The 21,201-nt window shown below is 35.8% G+C and overlaps 1 protein-coding gene across 4 annotated transcripts; it reads right to left on the bottom strand.

Moving 5' to 3' along the window:
• Nucleotides 1–1,863: 1,863 nt before the first annotated feature.
• On the bottom strand, nt 1,864–21,170 carry LOC115428050 (sialin). 4 transcript variants are annotated; one of them, XM_030146842.1, is made up of 12 exons: nt 20,987–21,170; nt 17,964–18,028; nt 17,729–17,885; nt 12,886–13,103; nt 11,766–11,999; nt 10,780–10,954; nt 9,962–10,080; nt 8,547–8,708; nt 7,321–7,453; nt 6,720–6,867; nt 5,595–5,685; nt 1,864–2,765 (listed from the first exon to the last, which is right to left on the bottom strand). In XM_030146842.1, exons 3-12 carry the CDS (start codon nt 17,811–17,813, stop codon nt 2,598–2,600), a joined length of 1,533 nt encoding a protein of 510 aa, XP_030002702.1. In that variant the 5' UTR covers nt 17,814–17,885; nt 17,964–18,028; nt 20,987–21,170; the 3' UTR covers nt 1,864–2,597. The 4 variants fall into 4 exon arrangements, with proteins under 4 accessions (XP_030002702.1, XP_030002701.1, XP_030002703.1 ...); XM_030146841.1 differs by having other exon boundaries at nt 17,729–17,882; XM_030146843.1 differs by having other exon boundaries at nt 17,729–17,882; nt 17,968–18,028.
• Between the last annotated feature and the right edge of the window lie 31 nt (nt 21,171–21,201).

The raw sequence follows: 21,201 nt of genomic DNA, 5'->3' as shown, positions 1-21,201 counted from the left end.
CTCAGAAAGTAAATAAATTATCACATCAGTTAAAGAACATCATATTTGTACAACCAAAGCGTGCCTTGACAAAGTGCGTGACTTCAGTTTTGTAAGGTTCTGATATTCAATAAGAGACAACTGTTAGAAGCAGTATCCTGATTGAAAAAGTGAAGGAATATAAACATTTCAAAACCCTGCGATCCACTCGATGCTGAACACAGTGGAGAGTTGAGTCTGTTAATAGTTTATGGCACTTAAAACTCTTGACAGGAAGAGATGCTTTGGTCTTTGGTCAAGCATTTGGAAAATTAAGGCAGCTTCAAGTGCTTCTTTTGGTCCTACTAGACTGTAGAAACGGTCAGAAACAGAAGATTCTCCTAAACGCAACAACATTTAATCTCTTCATAAAAGATTCTCAGTCACAGCTCGAACTTTAAAGTGGCTACACATAGTATTTCTACTTTCAATTAAAACTTACTGAAAATGATCTTTGTGGTGTTGAGAATAAAGAGCCCTTAAGTTCTGTCAAAGATGCCAATGTACTGGATTGTAGAGATATGAGCTGACTATATTTACCCCGACAGGCTGGAAGATTTATGTCATTATATACAAGTTATTATGTGATATTATTATCTTTGCTAAGTTGTCGTTTGTTGATCCATGGCTCAGACTAAACTGCAACAGTTCTGACCTTGTTTGGACAATTCCAAACTGACGTTTAGTGCAGCTACTGAAAACACAAACTGTACAGAAAACAGAGGTGATCTGTGGTTTCACTGTGGCTGCGGCACATTACGATTATAAAATACATCGTTACTTTGACCAACTGTGTTAATAATGAGTTTCAATTTGAAGAAGAAAACTTGATGATACCATAATACCAAAGTGTTTAAATAATGAGTTTAATACTTACTTCAGTGGCAAGAAAATGTATGTGAACTCTGAAATTGGTCATAAAATGTGATTTAACCTGCATCTAAGTCCCAGGTACAGACGAACACAATGTGCTTAACCTAATATCACACAATTACAATGTTTCATGTCTTTACTGGACACAGATATTAAACACTCACATTCAACATTCTGCTTGTCTATACTGGTAACTTAGATGCAGATCAGATGACATTTCTCTAACTAAACTCAGACAAGACTGAAGTCATTGTCTTTGGTCCACAAAAACCAAGAGACAGTGTCAGCAGTCATCTTGAATCCCTTACTTTAAAAGCTAAAAATTAGATTAGAAATCTAGGGGTAATAATGGACTCAGACCTAAACTTTAACAGCCACATTAAATCAATAACATCATCAGCCTTTTACCATCTCAAAAACATTACCAGAATCCAAGGTTTACTGTCTAAACCAGACTTAGACTTATCCATGCATTCATCTGGAGTAGGTTGGACTACTGTAACAGCCTTCTGACTGGACTCTCTAAACCAGCTGTCAGACAGCTGCAGTACATCCAGAACGCTGCTGCTGGGGTCCTAACTAGAACCAGGAAGTACCACCATATTAGTCCTGTGCTCAGGTCTCTGCACTGGCTTCCTGTCACTCAGAGAACAGACTTTAAAACAGCTCTGCTGGTCTGTAAGTCTGTCCATGGTCTAGCGCCAAAGTACATCTCTGACATGTTGGTCCCATATGAACCATCTCGGACCCTGAGAACCTCAGGACTAAACACGGTGAAGCTGTGTTTCAGTTCTATGCAGCTAAACTCTGGAACAGTCTTCCTGATGACGTCAGACAGACCTCAACTCTGACAATGTTTAAGTCCAGGATGAAAACGGCTCTGTTCAACTGTGAACAGAACAACTGAAAGGGTTCTATCTGCACTCTTCTCTTTTACTTTGTTTTAATAAATGTTTTATGGATTATGCTTGAATTGTGTTTTTAACTTGTCTCTTTTCCATGTTTGTAAAGCACTGTGAATTGCGTTGTGTATGAATTGTGCTATACAAATAAATTTGCTTTGCCTTGCTTTATGACCAATTCATGCAGAAAACTGCAAAATTTCAAAGGATTCACACACTTTTTCCTGCGACTTTATATGAGAGAGTTTAGAAAATCATTACTACATTGAACCCCTTGAAAATATGAGGAATGCAATAACAGTGGATTAAACCTGGTCTAACCTGAGGTACTGTATTACTACGGTACAGTGCAAATCTTGTTTGTAAAAATGTAAATATCAGTCTAATAAAGAGCTGGACCTGAAAATAGGTTTTAAAAAGGATAAAAAGATTATAAAAAGATTAAAAAATGTAGATTGCTAAAGGCAGTGAGAATCCAGCAGATGATAAGTTTGTCCTGTGGTGATGAGATCTGTTCTTCTCTTAATGCCTCATTGAACTACACTGTTCTACTTAAAATCAAACATAAAGTATGATTTGTATCAAACCTGGCTGGTCACTTGGATACAAATCCAACCCAAACACTGCAAACATGAAAGATGACACTGACATGAAAGATGTACCATGTTTTGTGATAAGCATTCTCTTTCTGTCTTGTGTGTCTAAATAAAAACCCTCTCGTGGGGCATAACTAGATTTCTTAACCTTTGATCTGTGTAAACTCATGTGTTTCTTTGCATAGAGGTTTGTTAAATGTACTGTGTTTCATACAGTAATGGTCCTTCTGTTCTTTCTCTCTGCCTCTGCTCTCTCCTCCTCAGTGACGGCCCACGGTTGGATCTTCCCGCTGCCAAATAATGTGAAGACAAGAGCACCAGTCAAGTTGATCCCAGCCGCGACCCAGAACACCTTCCTCCAGCCTGCAAGAGTGTGCTAAGCACCACAGAAGAAGACAGAAGCTGTAGTGCTACATGACATACTACAGGGTACACTGCACAGTTACAAATACAGCAAAATTCATGGCAAGAAGGTTTGCATCTCAGGTGTTTCACATAAAAACAGTGGATCTGTGGATGTGAGTCCCCCTCCCACAGCTAGTGATGCCCCAGTTATTATTTCCAGTTTCTCTTATATGTTTTTGGTTAAAGAATTTGTCATTTCCTGATAAAATGCAACAGATTGAATAACATATTTCAATGGGCAGGTATTCTGTTCCCATTTTCAACTCTGTTTTTTGATCAACTTGCCAAGCACAATTTGCTTGATTGCTTCTTTTCACACACCCTGTTCTTGGAGCCGGTGGGGTCCCGACCTGCACTGATTCACCCAAACCACTGCAGAACAATGAACTCACAAATGGATAGTCCGGTTTCGGTCGAATGGGTATATTTTGTTTGTTAAATACTATATGCTGCTGTTCATCAAGATATGCCCAACACTAACATAAAGCTAATATTTAAGTGTAACTGGAAATAGAAATTGGTGTAGCACTACTCATGCAGTTACAAAATGTGACACCTATGACAAAATCCAGCTACTCTGACTTATTTTTTTCTGTATCTATATAAAAGGTGATCTTGTGAGTGTGTTTTCACATCAGGACTGATGAAAGAAACACTAACAGTAAGGCTTCTTAAAAATCAGTCTAGAACAGAGGTGTCAAACATACTGGCCAAAGGATCCAATCTGCCCTGCAGAATGAATTTGCAAAGCACAAACATTACCCTGAAGATATAAACAGTCAATAGTGTCATGCTCATCTTAGTTCAGGGGCCATGTACAGCCCGATTTGATTTCCAGTGGGCCAGCCCAGGAAAGTAAGAGCATAAAAACCTATAAATAATGACAATTCCAATAATAATTGGAATTGTTTAATACAATAATAATCTTCTATTCTGCAATAACAATGCAATATTTAGTCAATTTTTTAGTTTTTTAGTTTATTTTTTTTATAGACTTGGGTTTATAGATATACGTACTGTTTTCATAGGCAATACATACCATTAATACTGTTAATACTGTTCATGATATACTTACTGTTTCATAAATATACATACTGTTTTCACAGGTAATACATACTGTTAATATTGTTCATAGATATACACACTGTCACATTCTGTTAATACTTTAAGTTTGCATCTAATCATATTTTGTCTATTTATTATTATTTTTCATTCTATTTAACTCTATTCTTGTTACTTTGTAACATTGTAAAATTTATATACCATTTCCTTATCTTACTTTTAGTTTTTGTAACTTTATATTCACTCTGTTCTTATTTCCTGTGGTACTGGTATTTTGTTAATATTGTTCCATTGACTGGAGTAGCACTCCTAATTTCATTGTACACATAATGACAATAAAGGTTATTCTATTCTATTCTATTCTATTCTATTCTATTCTATTCTATTCTATTCTATTCTATTCTACTTCCAAATTTTTCTCTTTGTTTTAGTGTGAAAAATTGCAAAAGTAAAATTACATTATGAAAATGTGTATATTTACAAACTATCCTTTCATCAAAAATGGGTGTAGCGTAGGAACAACTTGAAATTTCTCAAGAAAAATAATAACATAATAAGATCGATCTGTGAGGGCATGAACGTTAATCATAGTCATGTTTCCTCAGGCTGTTTGAAGACTAGATTGGAATGAAGTATGGAAAGAGCTGAAGGTTGTGAGTTATGTTACACATGTACGGTGCTATATTTAGGTAATGTGACCCAACGACATGTACAACAACAGGACTGACATCTTATTATGGTTCCACTGTCAGCGTTAAAAAGGTGACGTCCACCAGCTATAGGACAGTGGCAGGACATTAATGAAGAGACGCAAAATATGGGAAAAGTTGAGATTACTTTGAAAAACCAAGACGCTTAACTGAGCACAAATGAAAGAAATGTACTGCTTATAAGGCCTCCCATAAAGATGACAAGTTAAATACAGAGTTACTGGAGGAATTTAACCTACAACTTTATTAGACTTAAAATAAAAAGTATGCCACTCACTACACAACCACACTGTTGGAGACTGTTGTATGAAGGTCGACCATTTACATATTGTCTGGGACTGGGCAAAAATATATTGGGAGACTGTTAATGCAACAGTTAAAATCATTTTGGGCAATGGAATTCAAGTACAGGCTCTATGATGTATGTTGGGAACAATGTGGATGTTATGATGAAAACACATCTTTTTTCGACTATGGTTTTACTTACTTTACTTAAGGTTTTGCAAGTTAAAAAAAAGCTCCTAGAATTGGCTTAACGTGCACAAAACTAGATCATTTGCTGGAAACTGATTGAGATATGTTTGATATGGAGAAGTTGACTAGAACCATATGATACAGTACACTGTACTATGTGAATTCCAGACAGTTGGCTATGTTTGTTTTGTTGTCGTATTTGTAAAAAAGTTAAAAAAAAAAAAAAAGACTAACTTTCAGACCAACTTTGTGAAGTATTTGTTATGACAAAATGAAAAGTAATAAATAAAGTTACAAAATATTATGGCAATGGATGATGGTCAAAACTAAAATCTTAAGCCAAGTAAAATTGAACCTAAATAATTAAAATTTTTATCTTTGGATGCTTTAGCCAAAAAATATCTACCTGACATTTCGACTACAGATGTAAACACAAAGCAGGTGTACTGATCAGTCTTGTGTATGTATCTTATTCTATCTGGACTAAATATTTATCTTAACTCATATATTGTACAATGTTGATATAAGCAGTAAAGTCTACTAGATTGACTCACATCCTCAGTAAAGTATCCTGTTGCGATCGGTGCCACAACACCAGGAATGGTCCCAAAAGTGTTGGTGATTCCAAGAAGAAATCCTGCATATCTACACAGGAGAGAAACTTTGGTCTTTAGTATCTCTTTACAGCACAACAATAAAACATTACAAACATGAAAAACTGACATGAGTGTTTTAGCCTGAAGCTTAAATCCTTCTCTTTCCCTGCTTTAAAGAAACATTAAGTATTGGTTCCTTAAAATCTGTTTTCAAACCTGATCCCCAGTATTGTGAACAATTTTACAGTTATTTTTTTCTTCTTCTATGTCAGCAAATTTACTAATAAGTTTGGTTTATCGGTTATTCTGTGGCATCATGAGCTGTGATTTGAGCTTATCCATTAATATACTGAAAAAGATCAATTTAAAAAAATGTAAAAATACTATATATATATGAAATAATATATAAATTGAGCAAGATCAGCCTAAATCATAACTGAAATAAAATTGCATAAGTCAGTCTTAATCTGTGATTCATAAAGAACCAAAATACTAGAATCAGAGATTTTCCAAAGACAACCTCAACAGAAATACTGATGATTTTACATTTTATAAACCTCAGTCAGGGTTAAATTAGACTCAGCATTACGAACACAAAGGTGGATTTGATGCTATTTGTATATTTTTCTTAATATTGAATGAAGAATATGAATATTTTGGCTTCAGACTGTAACATCAGAACTTTCGTTTAGACTTTGAAATTAAAATAGGCCTGTTAAACAATGAAGAATATATATTCAACAATGTGTATCTATTTCGGCACAAAGAGTCAGTAAAAATGTAGACATTACTGGATTTCATGACATATTTTTGTGAATCTGGATCCTGCAGAGCTTTATGGGGGTTTTGGGCTAGAAAAAATTTGGGATCTATAGAGTTGAGGTGATGATTCATTTAGAGAAAAAATTGACCCTAAGTTATTGTTTTATTTAAAACACTATGTAAACTCTGTGTGTTTATCAAGCAGTATATTAACATGTACAATTATAAATACTGTAAAAAGCCACTATAAATAAAAAGAGACATTTCCCTTCTGTTCTGCTCAGTGATAAAATCTGTGAACTGTACAATGGCAACACTGACCGCGGAGCGATGTCTATTTGGTTAATGAAGACTCCAGAGGCGCTTGTCCCTCCCGTCGTCGTGGAAAGAGTGAGGAAGGTGACGGTGAGGATGTGGTTACAGCCGGCATAGCTCACCAAGGTGAGGAACGCTGCCGGCAGCAGCATACCTACACAACAAGAACAGGGTCTGTATTATTATTTATGTTAGTTCACCTTCTGCTGTTCGGACTCATAGCACAGAGTTATGCAAAAAAAAAAAAAAGACTGCAAAATATGATTCTAGTAGTTTAAAGTAACCAAAACAATACAATGTATGTGAAATATCAAGAAACAAACAGGAAAGCAATAATAATAACAATAATAATAATGTAGCATCACTGACTGAAGAAACATACAATAAGAGATAGATGGCTTCACAATAAACATTTTCACATCACAATAAAAGTGCTTATAGGTTTCACAGTGAACCAATGGAGGCAGCATTGCTCCTTTTATCACTTGGTCTTCAATATTTTTCTGAAAGTGTGTAAAATAACGTCTAAAATATGACAAAAGCCATTGAAAAACATCTGATTTGTTGCGAGTTTAACTTAAATCTGGTGTAATGACTGGTTTCTCACCTGTCAGTGTGAAGATTTTGCGTACGACGGTGACACTGAACACCCTGCGCTCGATGAGGCTGTCAGCGACGACCCCCGACAGCGTGGAGAACAACCAGCCGCCCAGATATGGTAGAGCAGACAGGAAGCTGTTCTGAAGAGACACCAGCAAGCACTTCTTCAGTTGTCGGCTTGAGGTAGTGTATTCTGAGACATTAGTCCTTGTCTGAGTGTCTTAAACAGAGCATCAATAATTAATCTATTCAACTATGTTGTGCTCTGATGGAAGAAGAAATCAAATAAAACCAAAGCAAACTTCATTACAGTGAGAATTAGTGAGAAACTTATGTTTTTGCTGTTTTGTTTTTTTTTGGTTGAAAAACAACTGTTTATTCTTTTGAGTTTTAAATGAGGTAAAGTAAATTAACATAGCTTAATTTCAACGGTCAGACATTAACATGTTCTCATATACCTTGCAGATATGTACATTTCATACCTCAGTGATGCAGATCCTGTCAGTTTTACAGTGATCCAACATAATAATAACAGGCCAAGAACTTTTACTCAACTTTACTTAAATGCACATTTCAAATACTTGTCCTTTACTTGAGTATTTCACAGGGCTGTCAAAATTAAGATGTTAACGTGGATTAATCCATCATCATGAATAATCTGATTAAAATTTTTAACACAATTAACCCATCTGTAGCGCAGAATGACTGAACGTCTCTGCCAACACATTTCGGGGAGTTTTTCCAAGTAGAGTTAGCATCACGCATGTGCAAATGGGCAGTTGATCTGGTAGTGACAGACAGCAGAACCAACCCATAAAGATGGAAGACGCTAAACGGCACATTGGTCCTCTGGATAGAAATATGAGGACAAAAAAACCAAGACGTAACAGTTGTTTCAAGTTGTTTTGTTGAAACTGTTAAAGGTGTTTAATAAACACATGAAGTGCATATATATTGCCTTCTTTTTTGAGTCTGTTTGCTCATGTAAAATGAAACACAATGAATATAGATTAAAAATGAATGATATTTCATCATGATTAATCAAAATTAATCCACAGTGACCCATTTGCCCATCAGCACTAGTATTTTATGTTTGCTAATTTATACATAAATTCCACTTCATTGTAGTGACTTTTTATGTCACTATTCTTGGTTAAACAAAGCATGTGTATGACTAGTACTATATTTGGAAAATGAACTAAAATCCAGGCTACTACAGGACTGAAACCTCACCGACTGGAGGTCAAAGTGCAGGATGTTGCTCATGTAGGTGGGCAGGGAGGTGAGCAGTGTGTAGTACGCCCAGTTAGAACACATCTGGGTGACAATGATCGCCCACAGGGGGATGGAGAGCATCATGGACAAAAAGGGTACCGACCAGCCGTGAGCTGTACCCTGGAATATTAAAAGAATATATATGAAACCAAAAGATCAGGAACACAAGGACAATATGTACAATAACCCTACTTTTGATCATGATTTATCTACACAGTTCTGTGCAAAAGTCCTAGGCCAACATTAGATTTGTTGGTTTAGTAAATTTCTAATAACCACACATATACATTTCTCAGTCTCTGTACTTAGATCCAAGCTGATATATGTGAAGTATGTACGGCAGGAAAAAACAAAGGATTCAGAGAAAAAACAGCTTCTATAAGCCAAAGTGGTGGTATTTAGTATGACCTACCTTTGCACTTAACATGTCTTTATCCCTTTTGTTCATACAATATGAGATTTACTGTATTAATTTTCATATGTTTTTGTACCAGATTTCAACACGTCAGATGTTTCTGTTTGTGCTGCTTCCTGTCATGGGGTCAGGGGTCACACTAAATAGTGACTTTAACATTTACAATCCATTTAGTTCAGTTTTTTTAAGTGTCTTTTAAGGCTGTGCACACATTTCTGGTATTTTCTTGTTGTATCTGAAGAAAAGGAAATTAGAAATAAACATACATGCTCATTTTAATCCAGCAAAAAATCAACAATGATAAAGGTGGCCTGAGACTTTTGCACAGTACAGCATATAATACATTTTAACTGTATTGTAACATAGACTTGAGGACATAAAAGTTCGCCTTAAGAAAGATGACAGCTCTGTTACAGGTATAAATTCTTTGTCATTAAAAGCAAACAAATTGAAAAAATGAATAACAAAAACAATAGGAAAGGGAGAAAATAAAACCACAAAAGACAGTGAAAGAAATAAAAACAGGAAGCCTGATAGGGAAGGAAAGGATAATAACACTTTACAAGCAGAAAAACTGTTTAAACAAAAAATAATATTGTCAAAGAGGATGTCAGAAAACATTCTGACATGCAGAGAAAAAGCTGTTGTCCAAACTATCTTGCTGATACAGCTGTCTTCACTTAAAGATTATCTGGCAAAACAAGAAAACAAAGTGTATTTTCTGTTTCAAGCTGTGCTGTTCTATATCTTCTAGTCAAAGGTACAATGAAGCATATAATCTCAAGAAAATAAAAAGAAAGAATTCATTGACACACTTTATATTCTGTTGAGTCTTAAAGTTTAAAAAGATTCTCCTCCTGATTAAAATTGTACTCACTACTATTACTTTTTAACTTCTGGCGATGTAATAAATGTTACTAATCTTGAAATGAATGCTCTGTTAATGTTTCTTGAGTACCTGTGGTCCAATGGAGGTTATGATGTAATCTCTCTCCTCTTTGCTTATTCGACGATGGGTGCGAGGGTCATCAGACACAAAAATAAACCAAAACACAGCCCAGAGGCAACCAGCACCTCCTAAACAACAACGACAAGGAGAAAACAAAAGAATTCACTGAGCAAGATGGTGAAGGATGAAAAGACATGTGCTGGGACATATTGAACACACAAAGATGATCACAGGATTTTGGGAGTGATCTTCAAATAAAGACCTAACATCAGATCAAGTATAAATGTTAAGGTTCTGAATAAGATAAAACTCATTTACATTTTAAAGGGACAGTAAATGTAATGTTTTGGCTGGTAAAATAAAGGTCACTAACACTATGAATCATTAAAATAATGTAGATTAAGGCTACATGATACTGACAGAAAAGCCATTGCTTCTTTCTTTGAATACATGTTGTAATATGAATAAAAAAATGAAGCAATTTTCACCAGATGACTTAAAAAACTACAAAGAATAGTGAATTACTCTACATCTGCATGGACATTAAAATAATAATCTTTGACTGGCAACAAACTCTAAGAACCCCGACACTGAAGTAATTCTTTTTCTTAAAACTGTGCAAGTTTTCCTTTTGTATCAAGCATTAAAAAAATTCTAGTATGATGTGTTTGAGTTCATTTGCCTTATTTTACATTACATGGAAGAAAAAACAGTATCTACATTATGTTTCATTCACATAAAGTCATCCAAAAGTAACTCAAGAATCTCTTGCGTCATCAGTGTATCATCAACCTACTCTTCTGTATTTTTGTGTTTCCTTTGCTCACCACACAAGTAAAAGACAGCGGGCCATCCCAAAGTCTGACAGATGAAGCCGGTGAGCGGCAGAGCAAGGAAGGCCCCAAAGTTGGCCCCAGATCCTGACAGGGTCATCAAACGAGAGCGTTCCAGGGGAGGAGCCCACCGAGCCCACATCGCCATCATGGCCGGGAACGTCACACCCTGCAGGGACATCGAAGCAGAAACCCAGAGACACTCAAATATAAATCTGTCTTTCAATAAATAGAATGATCTGAGTAAACATTGAAAGCTTGCACACTTTAATACTTTTTAAAATTTGTTCGTATTATCTCATTTTCCTGACAATGTTTTGGTTTTGTTGTACAAAACTGGGAATAGGCTCCGGCACCCCAGTGACCCTCTCGAGGATAAAGTGGTTCAGAAGATGACTGACTCTACAAAACTGGCTTGTTACTTCCATTTTAATGGATTTCATGGGAATTATCAATTATTTTCATTTTCTCATCATGGCACATCATCCCCCCATATATCAAGATCATCATTTACTTCAATGGACAAGACATTAACACATGAAAAGGACAATTCCTTGTTATATCCATTGGTTTACGTCACACCTGACAAATGTAATACGATGAAAATGACAAAAAAGATGCAACAAGAAAAAACAGACAAAAGAGATCCTGCATTGCACCGAAAAGATGCTATAGTATCTTCAGTTCTGCTGACATAGAAAACTGATATATACATTGCAAAGAAGTTAAAGTCCATTAGTTTCAGCATGTTTTTGTATTTGATATCTTCATTTTATTTTAATTCAGTGTGAGGTTCAGGTTTTGCAGCTTGCATGTCCTTCATAGGGATAATTTTCCATTCATTTTACCTCTTTCTTTTATTTGAAAAACAAGACTAAAGTCTTAACATCTATTTATTTTACACATGTATTTGTGTTTCTACTGGACTAAAATATTTGTGTACTTCTGCCACCTCTGTTTAGCTCTCCAGAGACCCTTACCTCACCAAAACCCTCCAAAGCTCGCAGTGCAAACAGCCAGCGTGTCCCCCACTGGGCAGCCAGAGGAGTGAGCAGAGTGAGGGCAGCGGTGCCCAGCACACCCATGCCCAGGAAGATACTCCCTCCATAATGACCGGACAGGTAACCCCCCGGGATCTGGGTGCACAGGTAGCCGAAGAAAAAGGCCCCCAGCAGCCAGCCCTGGGTCTCCGAGTCCCAGGAGAACTGAGGGACCTGAGGAAGACAGGATATGTGTTTGTCAAACTTAGGGTAGGGATGCAAATGTTTACCTCGAATAAGCTGTATTTAATGTATCAGAGAGGTGTCAGATGTGAAAGATGAAAAAAGAAAAAATTATGTAGAAGACACCACAAGATGAAAATGAAGATACATCCTTTTCGGATATGTAAATAATCCTAAATTGTACTGAGTATTTCTTTTGTATAATATGATATTTTCAACTTTTTGTATTGGTTGTTCTGTTGATAACTTGATACAATGCTTTGGGCATCTGCATTGTTGGTGGTTGTATCATTTTTTTTTTATATGTCCGTAATGAGACATTCATTCACTCATTCATTTATTCAATAAAGAAATGATGTAATCAGACATAAAAACAGTGACCAAAAAGAAAAACAAGGTTAGTATTTTAAGATGATTTTGTAAGTTTGGGTGCTGAGGTCCTTTTGGGTCTTGCGCTGACAGATTTTGGAAACCACTGATGTAAGTCCACACCCAGGTTTCTGATTCTGACATTACTTAGTAGATAAAACGCAGTAAATCATCTAACATTTCATCTTCTATTTTCTTCATTATCACTTCTTTTAAAGATGTTGTTGAAGCAGAAATTATGATTCTGACTTGAACGTTCATTCTAATTAATGAACACCATGAAAGCAAAATGAAAAAAGGGGAACTGGAAATGGGCTCATTTCGAGTGTGTTACTGAATTTATGTTTTATCAGCTGGTATAAGAGCTGAAGTGTCTTGAACTCAGCTTTTATTATACTCAAAGACAAAGAGTAAAAGGCATACATACACTTGACGAAACAGAATAATATTCAAAAAATATTACAAGAAAGAAAAAAAAGAAAGACAGTGATAAAAGAAGCACAGTTACCCCCTCAGGTTGGGGGAAAGTGTCACTGGTGTTGTTGTTCCCCGATGGCAGTGGGCACTCGTGGAATACAGAGGTGTTCGGCGCTGGCTTTGGCTCGGTACCGTTCACCATGGCAACCATAGCAACGCTGAGGTTGACACGGAGACCATAGACCACAGAGAACCCGAAGAACATGAGGATGGCGAGGTTGAGACGGGCCGAGCAGCACTGGGGAGGGACTAAGCACGTGACGAAACGAAGATATCAACATGTCAATAGATTTTAGCTCCAGGGCATTTACACTGATTCAGACAAACATGAGAATATTCATTTTTCTTACTAATGTTCTCATACATTTTTGACATTTCTTCTTTTCCGCAGCATTCTGGGTTTGAAATATTACATAATTTACAATATTACATAAATTATAAAAATGTATTCATTTATTCATCATTGTAAATATTTGAACATTCATTCATTTATTCACTTTCTGAAAAGTATGTTCATGTATGTACTCAAGGCTTCTTTTGCAGAAATTACTCCATCAATTATCAAAATTAAAATTAAAAAAAAAAATACTTGAAATATTTTATTTTCCCAATAACAAGTATTTTCACTTTCTGAAATAAATGTCAAAAAATATATAACTTTTCCATGATATTTTTCTTTTTTGAGATGTACCTGTATGTACTATATTAACAATTTCCTACAGGAATGTCTTACACTGCTGAGCTTGTCAATAAATTCATCTTTATGTTGTGCTGTTACATAAATCATGAAGACGGAAGAGAAACAGGATTTGCAAGCATTAAGGTGTTTTTCAAAGCACTGACATGGAATGAAAAGGGAAATAACTATGCGAAGAGTTCCTGTTGGTGGTGATTTCACAGAAATTTTTAAACATTTGACCAAATCTTCCTGTTACAAGGAATAGGAAGTAGAGACAATGAGACAAACAGTGACTAAGGTGACGTTCAGATTGCGGATAAACATCTGGCTGAATAGCTGTAGAAACAAAACAAATCATCACTGAATTTCATCTTTTCTAATTTTGGTCACTTCTATGTGGCCCAGAATCAGACAGAGATCTGTTGCTATTTTTACATTCATGCAGGTTTGTCTCTAAAATCCCCAAATTTCCCTGTCTATCTTAACTCTGCATCAACTGCCAGTTGATATGTGACTCCTTTTCTTCTCATTTTCATCCTTACTATCATCTGATCATACAATTTCTAGATTTTCACTGCACATCAGCCCATGAATGAAACTGTAAATGCACTTTTGCATAAAGGAATCAAAACAGAATCCGATATTGGCTGAATATCAGATGAAACAATTAGATCCTAAGTAATGGCTACGGCTGACGATGTACAGTACAGGCCAAAAGTTTGGACACACCTTCTCATTCTTCACATTTTCTTTATTTTCATGACTATTTACATTGTAGATTCTCACTGAAGGCATCAAAACTATGAATGAACACATGTGGAGTTATGTACTTAACAAAAAAAGGTGAAATAACTGAAAACATGTTTTATATTCTAGTTCCTTCAAAATAGCCACCCTTAGCTCTGATGACTGCTTTGCACACTCTTGGCATTCTCTCGATGAGCATCAAGAGGTAGTCACCTGACATGGTTTTCCAACAGTCTTGAAGGAGTTCCCAGAGGTGTTTAGCACTTGTTGGTCCTTTTGCCTTCACTCTGCGGTCCAGCTCACCCCAAACCATCTCGATTGGGTTCAGGTCCGGTGACTGTGGAGGCCAGGTCATCTGGCGCAGCACTCCATCACTCTCCTTCTTGGTCAAATATCCCTCACACAGCCTGGAGGTGTGTTTGGGGTCATTGTCCTGTTGAAAAATAAATGATGGTCCAACTAAACGCAAACCGGATGGAATGGCATGTTGTTGCAGGATGCTGTGGTAGCCATGCTGGTTCAGGTTGCCTTCAATTTTGAATAAATCCCCAACAGTGTCACCAGCAAAACACCCCCACACCATCACACCTCCCCCTCCATGCTTCACGGTGGGAACCAGGCATGTAGCATCCATCCGTTCACCTTTTCTGCGTCGCACAAAGACACGGCGGTTGGATCCAAAGATCTCAAATTTGGACTCATCAGACCAAAGCACAGATTTCCACTGGTCTAATGTCCATTCCTTGGGTTTCTTGGCCCAAATAAATCTCTTCTGCTTGTTGCCTCTCCTTAGCAGTGGTTTCCTAGCAGCTATTTGACCATGAAGGCCTGATTCACGCAGTCTCCTCTTAACAGTTGTTGTAGAGATGTGTCTGCTGCTAGAGCTCTGTGTGGTATTCATCTGGTCTCTAATCTGAGCTGCTGTTAATTTGCGATTTCTGAGGCTGGTGACTCAGATGAACTTATCTTCAGCATCAGAGGTGACTCTTGGTCTTCCTTTCCTGGGGTGGTCCTCATGTGAGCCAGTTTCGTTGTAGCGCTTGATGGTTTTTGCGACTCCACTTGGGGACACATTCAAAGTTTTTGCAATTTTCCGGACTGACTGACCTTCATTTCTTAAAGTAATGATGGCCACTCGTTTCTCTTTACTTAGCTGCTTGGTTCTCGCCATAATATGAATTTTAACAGTTGTCCAATAGGGCTGTCGGCTGTGTATTAACCTGACTTCTGCACAACACAACTGATGGTCCCAACCCCATCAATAAGGCAAGAAATTCCACTAATTAACCCTGATAAGGCACACCTGTGAAGTGGAAACCATGTCAGGTGACTACCTCTTGAAGCTCATCGAGAGAATGCCAAGGGTGTGCAAAGCAGTAATCAGAGCAAAGGGTGGCTATTTTGAAGGAACTAGAATATAAAACATGTTTTCAGTTATTTCACCTTTTTTTGTTAAGTACATAACTCCACATGTGTTCATTCATAGTTTTGATGCCTTCAGTGAGAATCTACAATGTAAATAGTCATGAAAATAAAGAAAATGTGAAGAATGAGAAGGTGTGTCCAAACTTTTGGCCTGTACTGTAAATCTATCTAATTGTTGTATAACAGTTAACACATGACTTTATCAGCACTGTTGCGTTGCTCAGTAAAAACCGTATCTCTTCAACATCATCAACATCATCTTATAAGATCATAATTTTTATTTATCTGTACCATTTTACTGTGTTCACAGCATCCTCCAGAAAAAAATGCTGTTTACCTCCACCAAGTTCAACACAGAAAGAGGGGGAAAACACACTTCAACACCTCATCATACTAGTCTAATAATTATTTCCAAAGCTGCATCTGAGATTGTCAGTAAATACTCACTGACCTTTTGGTCATTCTCCATTTATGCTGCCTCCATAAATAGTGAAGAAGGAAGAGCAGGACTTCCCTACCATTACGGTGTATTTTCACCACACTTAGACCAAATGAAATAAGTAAAAACTATGTTAAGTGTTCTCTATCAGATTTTGGTTATGGTGCAAAAACCTCTTCACTACTGTTCAATCAATACTACTTTGTTCTTCATGTCATGACCCTTTAGATTTATTTCACTTTCACTTTATTTTAACCTTGTTAATGACTGAACAGAATCACCAATTTAACACCCTGTGTGTAGTTAAATCCTGCTTAATTTTTTAGGAAACCTAGGGAAACCCCTTAAGAGAAAGGAAATGTATCTAATGTTAATGTGAAACCCATAAATGTCGCTGCTATGACCATCAACATGAATTAAAATATATACTATGTAACACTTTCTATATAATTTAATTTTATGTATAACAACTGCTTTGAGATTTGTACTTTAAGTCTATAAATAGAGCAATCCTGACACTGCAGGTCCTAACTGTCCTTCACTTTAAACTGCAGCTGAATGAGCATCTTTGCAGCAGCAGCATGTGATTTGCACCACTACTTGAATGCAACACCTGATGGTCAGCTGCTTCATCATCATGTTGCATAACAGACAATCTCTCACCACTGAAGTGCTGATGTGGACATGATTGTTGAGAATTTGCTAAGTCACAAAGGACATCGTAGTGAAAGTTTTTCAAGTTTTTGGCAGAACTTTAGTGTAAACAGCACGTTGTTGTGCAAGAGCAATTACTGCTGAAATACACAAACATACACAGCAATTTTCACATCAGTCTACTTATTTAGTCTTCATAAGCAGTAAATACACTCATAGTGTAGTTTTAAGTGTGATTATTCTTAAAAGTAGACTGATGTATAAATGTGTAATGAATGACAACATACAGTAGTTAAATGCAACTGTAATCAGGGCTACAATGAAATATTGTTTTCATTATCCATTAATCTGCTAGTTATTTGGTTCACATCTACCATAAAAATCTGAAAACATGTCAATTACATATATTTATATTTAGCTATCATAAGTTTGAGAAGGCACAACCTGCAAAATTGTGTTATTTCTTATTGGAAAGTGACTTAAGTAATGTAATTATCAAGTTGAATGACAATTTTTTAATGGACTAGATGATGAACTAAGTGTGAGTATAAACATATAAACATTAAGGATATAGTCATTATAAACATTATGTTGCCTATATTACATGTTCATGTGTGAAATATAGCTATTATTCTTATTTTTTCTGAATCTTAAGTTTAATTTAGATAGGAAAGGATGCTTCAAGAGTTTACAAATGCAAATATCTGCTTAAACTAGGGTTAGGCCTATATATTAGTATAAGTTGTTCCACATTTTCTAGAATTTGTCTGTTTAGGACCTAAAAAAGTCCACTTTTTCATTTTTTTGCATTTTCATAATACTAAACCTTGCACTGTAGGTAGTACGGAATTTTGTTGTTTTCCATTGTTTTTGGGTATTATTGTGTCTTGGTTTGTTACACAACATGCTCATGAAACAACAGAAACATACCTGCATCGTTCTCAATGAGAGGTTCACTGTCTTCGCTGTCGTCTGAATGCGCAGTGTTGATGGAGCAGCCATTTGGCAATGACATGGCAGTTGTCTGATAAATAGTTTTAACACGTGAAATGATGTCACTGAGCCATGTTGTCACAGATGTCTGCTGCTGAGGTGAAGGCAGTAATCAGTCAGAAAAACATATACTGACACACAAAACCTGTGACATGTGGAGTTATAAACATACCTACAAAAATGAAATAATACAACACATCAGTGGATTCCTAGAGGCCAAGAATGTCTCATGAAAACCTGTGAAGAAAAAAATAAGGTCAGACATTAAAACTCAAACACAAACATGCTAACACTTGTCTTGATGGAGATTTCATAGATATTTGGATGAATTGGACTAAAACTTTCAGTTACAAGGTGTTAGGAACAGAAAGTGGAAGTGACAAAACTCACAGTGACTTTGTGTAGTTGTGGTTCTACAACTATTACCTATGTTATAAGGATCTCATATGACCACATCATCATAGTTGTGTTGTCATTAAAAGCCACAGACTGGAGACAAATATGTAAAAAACCTCCTTCATGATGCCAAAGTAACTATAGAAACAAGCCACATGTTGAAATCACACTTATTTGGAAACTTTTTGCTGTAATCATTTGTATTCTTTCACTTTTTATACAGTTGACCTCCTTTCCAGTGTGTTGTTTTACCTCAGAATTGAGCTGCTTTAACTTTGTTTTGTGTTTTGGTTGATTCTTCCTCACCCCATAAAAATGATTTATGAATAAAACTACCTTAGTTTTTTCCATTTGAAAAGGGTTTATGCACCAAAAAATCCAAAATGAAAACAGGAAACTCCCAAATGGTAGATAAAAGCTTTAAACTGAACATTTTGAACATCAAATCAACATTATTGATTTGGAGAGATTTGTCTTGTTGGCTCTGCTGACCTCAGTCAATGTTATTGTTTTACATAAATATACTTAATCTTTACCTTATGTAATAGTACAGCTTGCATGAAAGGGGTACATCAATGTACAAAATTACATATTGATAATCATAAATAAAGTTGCAAAATTGATTAATTCAACTAATTATTAGTAAGACAATTTTGAGATTCCATAAAATTTTTAAAGGCATTTAAAAATAAAAAATACCATAAATCAGATGTGGTGTATAGACCTATTAATACTGTTCAGTGATGTGCAGTTGAATATATAAACGCTGAGTAGCTGTTTCATTTAAGTTTTACTTCTAACTTTCATTTCTGTTTAACAAAATAAAGCTGTAACAGCACAGGGAAAAACTCAGATCTCCAAAAAGGTTACTGAGGAACTGAGAAAAAAATGACTTGTTTGTTGAAAGTATGTTTTGATATTTTTCAGTATGTTAAAGACTTACACATAATAAATTATCAAAGAATATAACAGCACCAAAACCTGAATTATAAACTGTTGCTATAACTTGTCCATTAAATTCAACACAAAGTTTACAGAAATATACCGGTATGTCAGCACACAGAGCTTCAAACAAATACTGACTGGCTGTTTTTAAAGAATGCTTGTGCAGTTTCATTTCTGATTTGAAAATGAGAGCAGGAGTTTTTGTTCCCGTGCTTTTGGTTCATGTCATAAAGTTTTTGAGGGATGACACAAACCAGAAAAACTCGCTGTGTGAGCGAATGTCTTGATTAAAGACTGCTCTTTGTGAAATAGGTTATGAGTCAGTAACACGTCAAGTATCTTAACCTCAGGCCTTAAAAACTGTCAGTGCTTTGCAAATTCTATTCATGCCATGTAAACGTTTCATCTCACAACAAAACAGTGTTTAAGACACTCTATGACCTGCATGCATATCTTAAAATGCCTGTTTTAGTGTCATATTTTTCTCCATAGAATCTTTTTTAACCAGCTGAGTCAAAATGTGAAGACTTAACATTTCGAGGGTTATTTTGAGGATTCCTGAAGATCACGTGTTTGCTGTTTGGGCATTTGAAATGTGTAAGGACATGTCTGTAAAAGCTTATCAGCCATGTCAATACCTTCTAAAGGCTTTTCTGATTTTGTTCTACAATTTCCAATTAACTCAATTAATTTTAATACAAGTCATCACACATTTTATACATCTATCCTTCTAGTTAAAAAAAATTCCATGTTTGATTTTGCCTGTCACCTGTCTGTTTAATTATCTGTAGTTTAATTAACACTTAAAGCAGTCCTAATCTTTCACTGAATGTCACTGCAAAACATATGGTATTGATCACTTAACTTTGCCATGTGACTAAAGGTTGTATGAACAATCACTGTTGAACTGTATGAGAATCTATCATGAGATCTTTACATAAACAGCTCCATTCACTTCTTGTTTCTAAAACAATTAACGTATTATGGGTCCACTGTTGATCTTCCCCATTTGAGCACAGCTGGGTTTGAAATCACCCATGGCTTTGGCAGGCATTTGGGTATTTTGCATTGAGGAAATTTAAGGAAAATAAATCCATTCTTTTTCCTTATTAACCTTTTAGGGCAGAAAGTCATGCATTTTTGTAAATGCTATGAAAAAGCCCTACTATCAGCAGCAAGATGTAAAACAAATAGGGCTTGAAACACTACTTTATACACTAAATATTGTATTTTGGAGATGTAGTGATAACTTGATAAATTTTTGAGTAATTATTACCACAATTAATCGACTTTCACAACTTTTGCTGGTTGAAACTAAGAAGAAGCGACAATTTGATGATTTCTTTCATATCTGTTGGTAAAGTGAATAAAATATGTAGTTATGATTGCTGGTTATAGGAAAAGAATTAGCTGTAACTTTACATTTGTTCAAAACTGACAGGACGAAAAATCTGAATGTGTCCACCGAATGTAAATTACAAATTTAAGTGATAAAACAGGTGGCTATAAGGTGTCAGACAGAATCTAGAGGACAACAGAAACAATTGCAACATACTTTTAAATGCTACCGTTTACTTAAATCAGACTGAAATAAAAGGAATGCAATTGCCAGGCACTTATGTTCTATATCTGCCAAGTATTGTGACAAATATTGCACTAATACAATAGAAAGATAAGATAGAATGATTATTGTAGAATAATAATATTATAATAATATCATAAAAAACGCCTTAACTTACTGAAAGCACCTGTATATAGTGTTAGCGTTAAGTAGTGTATCGTAGCTAACCGGTATAGTATAACTGCTGGATTTCAGTGCAAAGTGAAAAGAGCATCTCGTCAAGTGCAGTTTACCTTGTATGCAGTTTAGAACCCACTTCTCTCGATGGTCACAGGTTGTTAAGTCTTCAAAATGGAAACATTTTCTTTGATGAATTTCCTTACATTCACCGGGCAACAGACATGACTGTACAGGGTTTCTGTTTTTCACTGTCTGAGAAGAAAAACAGTCACATGAGCCAACGCTAACTTCGGGGAAGAGCTGATCTTTAAAATAACGCGAGCCACAT

The sequence above is a fragment of the Sphaeramia orbicularis genome, chromosome 11, assembly GCF_902148855.1.
Source record: "Sphaeramia orbicularis chromosome 11, fSphaOr1.1, whole genome shotgun sequence".
Classification (NCBI taxonomy): domain Eukaryota; kingdom Metazoa; phylum Chordata; class Actinopteri; order Kurtiformes; family Apogonidae; genus Sphaeramia; species Sphaeramia orbicularis.
Note: the sequence above shows the minus strand (reverse complement) of the source record. Positions and strands in the feature narration are given on the sequence as shown.